Genomic DNA, 12,697 nt, shown 5'->3' with positions numbered 1-12,697 from the left:
TAAGGACCTAGTTCCTTGCTGGGATCTTTGGTCCTGGCATAAAAGTATTTTTTTATGTCGATATTTTTTATTTATTCCTTTTTTTTTTTTTTTTTAGCTAGCCTTTTCTCCGGAATTTTTTCCTATAAGATCTTCAAGCAACTATGCCGGGCTGGGCGATGGGCTGGATCTCTATATCCAGTGGTCACCCCAGTCTGGCCAGCGAGCGCGTGCAGGCCTTAGCTCTGCGCTGGGTCGGCCGTGACATGGCCCCACGAGTTAAATGTCTCACCAGGGGTCTAGGCTTATGTCGCAGCGTTCCTATTTGGCCGACAGCCCCCCCCCCCCCACTTTGGTGGCGTAGGGTCCTTGTCAGTTGATGGTGCCCGCCTGTGTTCCTGGTATGGTGAGTAAACATCCACCCCCCTCTTCCCTGGCGGATTTTGGGGTGGTCGGACCCTCGCACTCCTGGGTTTCCCTCTGTCCTGTTGTGACCCCCCCACCCCCTCCCTCCCACGTGGGGGACTGTTTGGGTCTACCTGAGGCTGGGACCTAGTGTGCAGGCAGTGTGGGGGGGCCTGGGGGGGTGCGGAGCTCGGTCAATCGTGTGTGGGGGGGGGGGGGGCTTTGTCGATTCCTCCAGGGCTGGATGGTGTAGGAGGGCTGCCGGAGGAGGGGGGGGTCCCCCTGTGGGGTCTAATAGACCCCAGATTTCTCCATAAAGACAACCTGTCAGGTTGTCACTGCCTATGCTGTCAAGGGATGTTATCGCTGGTGTTAGCAATAAAGTTGTTCAATTTAATTTAAATGACATAATAAAAAAAAAAGCTCTCCTATCCCCTTTATGCTCCCGTGCCGACGCGAAGGCATACGGCGTTCACGAACGCGTATGCAAACAGTGAATGCACCACACGTTGACGTAGCGCCACAAATGTCAGAGCGAACTAATTCTAGTGCCAGATCTCCTCCTGTTTCCCTCTAACTGGTGACCTGTAAAGGCTTTTAAAGCATTTCCTGTGGATAATTTAATGTAGCATAGTTTTTTGCCATTCCATGGGTGTGCGCAATTTTTTAAAGCTTGACATGTCTGGCATTTTATTTACTCAGAGTAACCTCATTTTTTACTAATGTTTGTGTGCACTAAACTTCATTAAAGTGTTTTTCTTAAATATTTGTGTTTCATAAACTGCTGTGCAAATATCGCGTGACATAAAAAAAATTGCAATCCCATTTTTATTCTCCAGGGCTGTTGCTTTTGGAAAATATTAAAAATGTTTGTGGTTTCTGGCTTGGGCGGCAACTGGTTAAAGATTTCTATTGAACCCCCTCCTCTCTTAATTTGCAATATGCTTGTTTCTGGGTCTGTGATATAAAAGTGCTGAAGTCTGTCAGGGCAACAAATCTCATGAGCACCGCACAGCCACTCCATAGTATGCTAGCTCAGCATGCTTGTCAACAGAGATGGGAGGAGTTGGCAGAGATGGGAGGAGTTGGCAACACTGACTTGTGTTTGACCACCCAGATTAATTTTTCCACCTGAAAGTAGACAGATATTGTCCTTTTTATCATTTTAGGTCGGCAGAGCTTAGTAACTTGGCTGTCTTTAGAAAGTACTGAGTAGTCATTCTTTGTATTTTCTATTTCACGTGAAAAAAGACTAATGCCAATTGTGTGTTTTTTGGTTTTGTTTTTCTCTGCAGAAGTGGCAAAAACCTGCCAAGAACGGGAGAACCTTGGCATGCTAGTATGGTCTCCTAACCAGAACCTGTCTGAAGCCAAATGTAAGTAAGAACAAACTACAGAAAGATCTTAAAACATTTTGTGCTGCATTTGAAATTCTTTATCCTGGATGGATATATCTCTATATCAGTTTCTAACCCTCCTTAAGTTGGATACACACTATACAACTTTTGTTGGTAGATTTCCATTAAATTTGCCTTCAACTATGTAGTGCAAGGGCCTGCCAGATTGCATACTAATTGAAAGTGTTTAGGTTTGACCTCATATTATATGGTTTTGGTAAGTCTGAAGGAAAAAATCTAAAGAAAATTGTATAGTGTGTATGGTCTTAAGCTGGCCATACTCTGTTCAGATCTTGAGATTTGAACCATTAATGGTCAGGTTGAATGTACCAAATTGATCGATCATTTTAACTTGGGTACAGCCATCTGCCAGATTTTCCTGCGATTATCCCTAGTGGCTGCTATAGCAGTAATCACTGTCTTCTGGCGGGGACGGCTTTGCCCACCCCTGACTGGAGAGGACAATTGCTGATTTCCCTGTCAGCACTGTCTGTGTTGGAGGAAATTCTCACCTTGTATGGCCTGCACACTATAGCCTATTACCCCCAGGCGGCAGGTTGCATTGGCGACTAGAATTAGCTGCCTGGCATCAGAGCCGGTGCAAGGATTTTTGCCGCCCTAGGCAGAATAAAAATTGTTGCGCCCCCCCATATGCTCAGCCCACGATGTGACATCACAAACCCATATGATCTGCCCATATCATGACATGACATATGTCCCACCCCTTTCTCAACAGCAATTCAGGTTGATCAATGCAGCCTGATCAGTGCACCTCAATACAGCCTGATGTGAGGGTCAGCTGTGTTTAAAGTCTCTCACCTCAATGATGGCAGCTCAGCAGGTCCTTGCACAGCCTCCTGGGGGGGTGATGCTCCTGGTCCTGGGGTCAAGTTGTGGCAGCCGGCGTGCAGCCTTAGCCAGTCAGGTGTGCCCTGATTCCCTGGAGTGCCCTGCATCTGCCTGCCTCCAAAACTCTGGGAGTTGTAGTTTACTCTGTGCTGCTTTCAGTCCCCCCCCCCCCAGTCTGCCCAATCCCTCCTACCCCCAGTCTGCACAAACCCCCCCCCCCCCCCCTAGTCTCCACAATCTCCCCCCCCCCCCCAGTATGCATAATCCCCCCCCCTTCCCTAGTCTGTACATACCACCCCCAGTGTGCACAAGTTCTCCTCCGCCTAGTCCCCCTCCCCCAGTCTGCACAATCCCCCCTTCCCCCAGTCTGTACAACCCCCCTCCCTCCAATCTGCACAATCCCCTCTGTTTACACAATCCCCCCTCCTCCCTAGTCTTCACAATTCCCCGCACAGCCCCCCTCAGTTTACAGAATCCCCCTCCTCCCTGGTTTTCATAATTCCCCCCCCCCCAGAATGCACAGCCCCCCTCAGTTTACAGAATCCCCCCCCCCCCCCCAGAATGCACAACCCCCCTCAGTTTACACAATCCCCCCAGTCTGCACAATGCCCCCCCTCCCTCTGCACAACCCCCCCTCAGTTTACACAATCCCCCCAGTCTGCACAATGCCCCCCCTCCCTCTGCACAATCCCCCCTCAGTTTACACAATCCCACCACCTCCCCCAGTCTGCACTGTAGGAAAAAAAAGAAGAGAAGCAAAAAGAGGTCGGGGGGGAGAGGGGGGGGGGGGTTGTGCAGGGACGGGTGTAGAGTTCACTCACTAATTGTTTCCCCCCTCAGGCTGGTCTCCTCAGGTATGCTGAACCCAGACGCACAGTGCCTGTAGGGGGCTGGAGTGTAGGCGGGGTTTGGCTGGAAACAAATGGGAGGAGGAGTATCGGTGGGCGGCGACGGGACGGGCGGCAGAATCCTAGAAAAGCTAGCTTTCTCTGAAATGAGCTAGCTGTGACAGGAAAAGCGGAAGTGATCGCTTCCGCTGTCCGAGGTAGGGTTAAGCAGCCGAAAAAATAAAAAAATAGTCCCATGACTGGTGCGGCGGGAGCGGCCTTTTTACAGTCCATCAGAGTTGCCTGGGGTGAATACATGCCTGCTCCCCAGGCCAGTCCGCCCCTCGCCCCCCTTACCTGCCAGCGGTACATTACTTGATTGATTCCGGGTGCAGCAGCAGGATGCTGGCGCCCCCTGCTGGATTGCGCCCTAGGCGGTTGCCTGGGTCGCCTTACTGGTAGCGCCGGCCCTGCCTGGTGTCTGGGCTACACTTTAGCAGGTGTTTTGGTCCCAGACATCCCAAGTCTTCCCCCGGGCTGCAGGGGTCTCCTGCATGCTGGGTGCAGCTCCCTGACACCTGCAAGTGCCGCGCTGTCTTGTGTCAGCTGTCAGAACGGAGACGATACTTCCTGTATAGTTTTGGCTCCGTCCTGTCACAGGCAGATTGATATCAAATGCACTTCGCCTGTGAGGAGAACAAGAAATACAGGAAGCCTCGGCTCCGCATGCTTCCTCCAAGGCTGCTCCTCACATTCTCCACCCTGCAGTAACCGCTCTGCAGTAAGTCTCATATGCTAGGGGTGCAACTAGCCCCCAGCACATAATTTTAAATATCCCAGCATGTGCAGTGTTTCTGACTCCTACCACCATTACCACTTCAAATATCCGAAGTGGTCAGAATGTTCCTTTAATATCTCTCAGAAGAAGTAGACCTCTGTATACTGATTCCGTTTCATTTGATCATCCTCTAGTTGTGTTAAATTGGTGGTGGGGGGGGGGTGGCGGAGTGCCACTTTCCTGAATTCGTTTTTGCAGGTTGGGATATCTGCCATGTGGCCCCCGCCCGCGGGTGTGCAGACTAAGATGCCGCGCCGGCCAGTAATTGAAGCTTTGTGGCCTGCTGGAGGGAGACGCTTGCATCGGGGTACTGGCTCCCTCTCAGGGAACTGGTGCCCTCTTGTGATGGCTGGGGCTGCAACAAGTAGTCATTGGCAGCGCTGAGGGTTTCCCCTGCCTGTTCTCACTGCTTGGAGAAGATGTTGAGGGCTTGATCTGGCACCCTGTCCTTACCGGTGAGTGGACAGGGAGTGTGGGGCAGCTGGTCGGAACAGCCTCGGTTCCAGTTACAACCCTACGAAGATGGAAACAGCTTTTTTATTTTTTTTCCATTAAAATACATTTTTTATTATCCTCTCCCTGTCATGCCACACAGCTAAGGGTCCCTTTCACACGGGCTGTCTGATCGGTTCTGCCTGTCAGTTTTTCAGACGAACCTGATTGGACCCTCCAGTCTCCCCTATGGAGCGTCGTATGTCAGCTGACGACCACTGCCATCCGATCCTGTTGGCCAAAAACAGACGGATCGTGGTCCTACTTTCCATCTGTCCGGATCGAAACAGATGGCATTGAATTGAAATGGACAGGCAGTCCATTTTCATCCGACTGCCCCATAGAGGAGAGCGGGACTGGGTCCATGTTCGCTTTGTACAGCGGAGCGGACAAGACCTGTCAACCTGCTCAGCGAGGATTGGGGGAGAAATCCCCGCTGAGCAAGCGGATTCCGCTTAGTGGAGGTGCACATGTGAAAGGGGCCTCTAAGGGTGGCATGGCATGAGTTACTGGATCTCCTATCACCCCCTTCCACCTTGCTGCACTGGCCTTCCCTAGCAAGCCGCTGCCCATCACACCATCAAGCCAAGTACACACGGGTCTCAAATGCCGAACAACATCAGCCGGTTCATTAAAAACTGCCCGCCATTGGGCCCGTGTGTATGGCAGCCGGTCCGACAGAAGCCAGCCAATTCAGCATGCGCAAATTTAAAAAAAACTGTCTCCTAACTGATAATCATGGCTGCTGACGTAGCGGGTACCTGGTTTTGAAACCTTACAGGTCCCAGAAGGCTGGGGGACCATTTACAAAGCGCAGTGGGCAACCAGCTATAAATTTGCAAAGAATTACAGCCTGATGCCCATAGTATACATGGCAGCGCTGGAACCCAAAGACCAACGAATAAGTGATTTGGGTGAGCGTAGCGCTGGATCCCTGGACAGGTAAGTGTCCTTTTATCAAAAGTCTGCAGCTACAGTATTTTAATTTTTTACAGAACCGCTTTAAAGGGCTTTTTGGTTTTTACATGCCTTTTCCTGCCCTATACCATATTTGTTACAGCGATGCAAAAATGCACCAATGTTGTTGGACGATTTGCAAAAACCCTATTAAATTTACTCTTGACAACCGACTTGCGATAGGTTAAAGTCTAAATATACATAACATGGCAAAATGTGTGGCATCTTTTAGGATGTTAATGAAACTGAGCTCAAGCGTTCCAGAGGTGTGTAAATCATGACATTCCTGAAATTCTGAGTGTAATGCTGACTATAACTGCAATCTGCTGGTGTTGGGCACCTTGCCACTAGGTGGCAGACACATCTTATGCAAAAAACATCATTAAAAAGGAAAGAAAAAAAAAAAAATACGCACGCGCGTCAGATCTCAATGGGGATATGGACTGGGTAATGTGTGAGGAACGGAAGGGTGCCACATTGTTTAATGAAAATTATCAACCTAAAGAGGGCTGAATTCAAAAACCAAAGTGAAGAAATAATGCAGCAGGCTAGTCAATTTTGCTAAAATTTCATTGCAGCAACTCAAATGGTACTCAGTAGTTTGTACGGCCCCCACGTGCTTGTATGCATGCCTGACAACGTCGGGGGCATGCTCCTAATGAGACGACGGATGGTGTCCTGGGGTATTTCCTCCCAGATCTGGACCAGAGCATCACTGAGCTTCTAAACAGACTGAGGTGCAACCTGACGGCGCTGGATGGATTGAAACAAAATGTCCCAGAGGTCTTATATTGGGTGTACTCTCTGATATCTCTGGGGTGCAGGGTGTGTTTCTGGCCATCTATTGGGCTTTAATGTCCTGGATAAAACCTGTCTGACTTCAGAATACATCATTGCCATCAATGAGTGGAGCGAACTCTGCAGCTAATGTAAGGTATGCGCTCTTTAGGGCTAGAATACCATTCCTGTATAGGTTTCCCTTGCCTCATATTAATTAAAATGTGATTAACTGCAGAATTTTTTCAGTTAAAATTTTACATGAACCAAAACTGTTCCCCCGCCTCACCCCTCCTTTCCCCCTTGAAATAGCTGGGAAATGCGTGTTAACAGACCCTGTGGGCTTGTTAGGGGAACTGTACTAATGCAGCATAATGTATCCAAATGGTATGAACACTTGCCTTAACAAACCTTTCTGCTAATGCTTTTCAGTGGATGAATATATCTCTGTTGCAAAAGAGAAGCATGGATACAACATGGAACAGGTATTCGTCTTTTTTTTATTTTATTTTAATATATATATTTTTTAATAAACATGGATATATGTGGTGTCTTTAAAGAGGTTCTTTTTCACCCTGAAAGACAAACACATAATGAGCTAGTATGCATCGCATACTAGCTCATTATGAAATACTTACCTTAGAACCTTCGCTGTATGACGGGTGACATGTCCAGTCGCCCGTCTCCTGGGATCGCGGCATCCGGCCATCTGATTGGCCGGAGCCACGGTGACGTCACTCCTGCGCGGGAGCCGACGGTCGCGGCACGGGGCTCTGAAGGAACGGCACCAGCGGCCGTTCCTTCAGAGCGCATGCGCCAGTGACTTCACTGGATGCATCTAAGGTAAATATCTCCTAAACGGTAGATGTTTAGGAGATATTTACAGTACCTATAGCAGTGATGGCGAACCTTGGCACCCCAGATGTTTTGGAACTACATTTCCCATGATGCTCAACTACACTGCAGAGTTCATGAGCATCATAGGAAATGTAGTTCCAAAACATCTGGGGTGCCAAGGTTCGCCATCTCTGACCTATAGGTACAAGTGTCAGAGGAGGGTTTACTTCCTCTTTAAGGGTGTTTTCACACTTGGTGCGATTGCCTGGTCCGAACCCGAGTTCAATTGCTCCCCCCTCTCACTGCCCCCGATGGACTGTGTTCACATTTGATTTTTGTATCCGAACCACGGTACACTTGTGTCATGAAGCTGCAGCCGGCGCGTACTCATGTTGCTTGGCAACCGCTGTAAACGAGAAGGTGCCAAAATGGATAGAATTGCTTGGTTTGGTACGATTGCGTTCTCATCAAAAGCGAACCGTACTGGAGTTCACATGAACCGTACCCCAGACCACCCTTTTTAAGTGGACTCTGGTACGGTTCGTGGGTGCGCACCCGAATTCAAAGACAGTGTTCACATCATCAAAAAGAAGAACCGAATTCTGACGTCAATCGAACCCGGGTCCGCACCAAAAGTGCTAGTGTGAAAACACCCTAAAAGCGAGCCCTGATTGTAAAATTGAAATTCAGCCATAAGAACTTTCTAAAAGAGGCCGCTTGCCTTGTGGTGGGTGGCTTGTAAAATCTTTGCTTTCTTGCTAAGAGCAACATTGCCATCCCAGCACTTCCAAATTTATCCCATCCACAGTTATGTCTCTACTGCGGGATGATTGATTGCATATTCTAATTCCTGAATAACTTTAAAATTGTGCAAAGGTTTAATAAACTATCACAGGTTAACCTTAACCAATTCAGATTTCTACAAAAGCCTTTTCTCAGGTAACAACGAATACATTAACAACAATGGCTTTCCAAAAAAAAAAAAATTTAACTTAGTGGTTGTTAAATCCTTAGGTTTTTTTACATTAATGCATTAAGGTGAAAAACCTTCTGTGCTGCAGCTCCCCCCCCCCTTTTTCTTGAGCCCAATCCAATCCAGTGATGAGCGCAGCGGCTCTAGCTGCTGTCACTCTCCTCATTGGACAGATTAATAGCAGCAGGAGCCATTGGCTCCCACTGCTGTCAAGCAAAACCTGCAGGTGAGTATAGGCATGTTTGTTGTTTAAAGTAGTTGTACACATTCACATTTTTATTTTTAAGTATAACTAAAAACACTTTCTAAAATTGGGGAAAAAAAAAAAAAGTGAAGAGGGATTGGAACACTCGTCCAGTTTTTATTGCTGTCTGAGTCCCAGTTATGGAACCTCGTCCGCTCCATTTGTCCTGTTTATCATTATTGAAAGCAAAAGAAAATCCCATAATTTGGGGGTGGGGGGGGCCTAATTTCGGAGAGATTTCCTCCCATTTCCTGTTAAGCTTTGGCACAGGTGAAGATAAATCACCCCAATGGGACACAGATGGCGAATAAAAATCTGACGGGGGTTGTAACCCTCCCTTGCTGTACCCAAAATGGAAAAAAAAAATTGACTATAGTTCTACTTAATGCATTTCCTTCCTTTTTTTTTATGTAAGGTTAATTAGGGTTAAAAAAAAAAAACGTATTCAGCCCCCACCACCCTACAGTTACCTGGCTTGTCTCACTGATAAAGCCCTGTCCTGGCTGCAGCTCTGTTCTCTCGTAGCAGGAGCCAGAGGCTCCTTCTGCTGTGAAGAGGGTACAGGGACGTGGCTTACTAATACTGTGTATGCCTATGGACACACCGCCTGGCTTAGGAGCGAACCTGCACAGGTGCCCCTCATAGCACATGACTTGCTAAGTGGGCACCCGAAGGAAGGAGGAGCGGACAGTGGTAGCAGGGGACCTCCAAAGAGGGACCACTGCAATATTTCACAAAGCCGGTAAGTATAACATCTACTTTTATTTTAATTACCACTTGCCGACCAGCCGCCATAGTTTTACGGCAACAGGTTGGCTCTGTCCGATCTGTCCGCCCCAATGTCGCAGTCCTGGTAAAAATCCCTGATTGCTGCCATTACTAGTAAAATATAAAAGAAAAAACATAAATCTTTCCCCTCCTTTGTAGATGCAAAAACTTTTGTGCAAACCAATCAAAAATATATAGCAGAATACAAATTGGCCTAAAATGATGAAAAAAAAATAGATTTTTAAACTTTTTTTTTTTTTCTTATTGGGAATGTTGTATAGCAGAAAGTAAAAAATATTGATTTTTTTTTTGTTTTGTTTTTGTTTTATAATGCAAAAAAAAATTGCAGAGGTGATTAAATACCACCAAAAGAAAGCTCTAATTATGGGAATAAAGGACATCAATTTTTATTTGGGTACAGCGTCGCACGAGCGCACAATTGTCAGTTAAAATAACGCAGTGCCGTATCGCAAAAAATGGCCTGGTCATTGGAAGGGTAAAACCTTCCGGTCCAGAAGTGATTAAAAAAAAGAAACTTTTTTAAAGCGCAGTTTCGGCCTCAAAAACTACTTTGGGCCATCCGCTTGCTGACATTCATCTGCAAAAGAAATGGATAGTCCCGATTTTTTTTTTTTTTTTTTTTTCCTTTACATACCTTGTTTATGAAGAAAGTATACTTGCCTTCCTTCCTCTTCTTCTTCCCTCTGCGGCCGCGGCCCGCACTCACTTCCCGCTTGCGCTGACTCCTGGGAACTGAACGTTATCGCTTCCAGGAATCAATGCGCCTGCACCGGCCCTGCTCGTCAGTTCCGGCGCAGATGCGTCATTCCCTGCTAAACAGCTTCTGGACATGAATGACGCACCTGCACCGGAACTGACAAGCGGGGCCGGTGTAGGGCATTCTGGGACCGAAGAGGACGCCCTGGCTTCAGCTGCCCACACCTGAGATGGCAGCGCTGGACAAGAAATTTTCAAGGTAAGTATTTCTTCTAAAAGGTAAGTGCGACCCGGGACAGTTCAGAGGCTATCCATTGTGGAATGCACTAGCCCTGACTGTCCTGGGGGGATTTTTATTGAAAAAACGTTTCCAAGGCCGGAACTCTGTTTTAATATCACTTTACTAAACCTAAGCCCTGAAAGTTAAAATGCGCCATTTCCAATAAAAAAAAAAGTTGGCGCGCTGTGTAAAATCGATATAAAAATAATGCAATGGTTTGCAAACTTCATGAAACTATATTTTATTCACAATTGAAAATCAAAATCACATGTTTAAACTTAGAAAATGCACCAATTTAAGAAAAAAAAGGTAATTTTTTTTTTTTTTAATGTTTCTTTGAGAAGATAAAACTTTTATAAAGTCCAGTAGGAGACAGTGTCATACTTTTCTTAGGAGTGTGTATGTATATAATATATAATATATATATATATATATATATATACAAAAACTTGTTCCACAACATATAATTTCTCTTTCGTTCATTGACGGACGCAGCACTCCATATTCTGAACCATAGACACAATATATAATAATTACAGATGCTCCATTAAAAAAGCTTGTTGTTCCTTGAATGTCTAATCTGCAGTGTAAGGCGGGAGTGATCTTTAATTGGAACTCCTGTTGTTGGTTGTTGTTTCTGTGCATGTAAACATTTGCTGCTTTTTCTGTGAAGCATCTTTCAAACTCCTGCTCCAGCTTACACTATGCTTCCCTTGCAGGCACTTGGCATGCTCTTTTGGCACAAACATAACATCGAAAAATCTCTGGCAGACTTGCCCAACTTCACCCCATTTCCCGATGAATGGACTGTGGAGGACAAAGTCTTGTTTGAACAAGCTTTTGGCTTTCATGGGAAAACCTTTCATAGGATCCAACAGATGGTAAGTATTGCACACTACTGGAAACAGTGATGGGCACGTGCACCTGATTACAGATCAGAGCTGGCAGTCCTCTCTCAAAACCTAAGATTACCTGTAATCCCCTGGCATTGTCAACTTTTTCTTTTCCTATTTCTGTCTGTGAGGTCTTTCGCAAGACTGTTTTGTAGGATGGAGATTCCAGTTTTCAATGGAATTGCCCTGTGCGCTCATTAGACTTAAAGCTGAACTAAAAGTTTCTTCCTGCCAAGTTCTGAATCTCGAGTTTGTGCCATGATCTGAAAGAGTGTAGTCATTGAATGTCTATCAAATGTACAATAACCAGACCCTTTCAACAGTATTTATTCCCTCCCCCCCCCCAAACCTCAGGTGTTCTGTCAGAGGGCTCCCCTTACCTCAGGTGTCCACCGCACTCCACCATACGGTGTTGAGAGGGTGTGCCCAGCAGTTACCAGTGGCTAACTGAAAGCTAACGATCGCCGTTTACAATCGGGTGCTTTCCAATCAGGTCTCAGCCAATCAGGGTGGTCACATGTCCCGCCGTTCTGGCATTCTAAACCCCTAAAGGGGCCAGTTAAGGGGTAAAAATGAGAAATCTTCTTTCTGCATGCAGCTTCCCCACCCCCCCCCCCCAAACTTTATATTTACTTGAGCCCGATCCAAAGATGTAGATGGAAGCAGAGACTCCCTCCTCATTGGCTCAGACAGAGCAGTATGAGCCATTGGCTCCCTCCTGCTGTAAATCACAGCCAGTGAGCAGGGAGCGGGGGTGAGACAAGCAAGTATCTTGCTAGGGGGAGACTCAGCAAGGGAGACCTAAGAAGAGTAGGATGGGGGCTGCTCTGTGCAAAACGAATTACACAGAGCAGGTAAGTATAACCTATTTTGTTATAAAAGAAAATTAAAAAGAAATCGAGCCTTTCAGAATCACTTTAATCATTTGAATTGTCAAAATGTTGTATCATTGGATCTGAATGCTGGTTTTACTTTGCAGTGGGTGGATATCTCTATATCGGATTTATGTACTGGTCTATTGTGCCTGTCGCAGTAAATTTATGATATTCCGCTGTGAAGTTCCACCTCTAATCTACTTTGCTCTCACTGCAACTCAAACTTTTCCTTCTTATTTGTAGCTTCCCGACAAAACTATTGCCAGCCTAGTAAAGTTTTACTATTCTTGGAAAAAAACTCGCTCTAAGACCAGTGTGATGGATCGCCATGCTCGCAAGCAGAAGCGTGAACGGGAAGGAAGGTTAGTTTCAATGAAAGCTTAAGCTATGGCAGCAGAGCTTTATTTTCTCCGTTCATCAATGGACACAGCGCTCCATGAATCATAACTACTAGGTTATATTGCCTCCAGGAGTAGGACGCGGCCCGTCCAGGGGGGCTTCATATCACACCCTCAGATCCATCCGATAGCGAGGATGCTTCCTCCATGGTTGCAGCAGTGGATGAAAAAGCGCTGCCAGATGCAATTAT

General features: G+C 46.6%; 1 protein-coding gene across 1 annotated transcript in view; it reads left to right on the top strand.

The window, feature by feature from the left end:
* The window catches only part of RCOR1 (REST corepressor 1), a gene marked incomplete at its 3' end in the record, with an annotated part of 70,248 nt that overhangs the window by 44,377 nt on the left and 13,174 nt on the right, over window positions 1-12,697 (top strand). Inside the window, exons 3-6 of the mRNA XM_082275854.1 lie at window positions 1,680-1,760; window positions 6,954-7,006; window positions 11,060-11,221; window positions 12,352-12,470. Coding sequence (XP_082131980.1) covers window positions 1,680-1,760; window positions 6,954-7,006; window positions 11,060-11,221; window positions 12,352-12,470 — 415 coding nt within the window. The remainder of the gene's footprint in view (window positions 1-1,679; window positions 1,761-6,953; window positions 7,007-11,059; window positions 11,222-12,351; window positions 12,471-12,697) is intronic.

This window comes from Pelophylax lessonae, assembly GCF_965119305.1.
Source record: "Pelophylax lessonae genome assembly, chromosome: 13".
In the NCBI taxonomy this organism is placed as follows: domain Eukaryota; kingdom Metazoa; phylum Chordata; class Amphibia; order Anura; family Ranidae; genus Pelophylax; species Pelophylax lessonae.
This window is presented reverse-complemented; position numbering and strand designations above follow the sequence as displayed.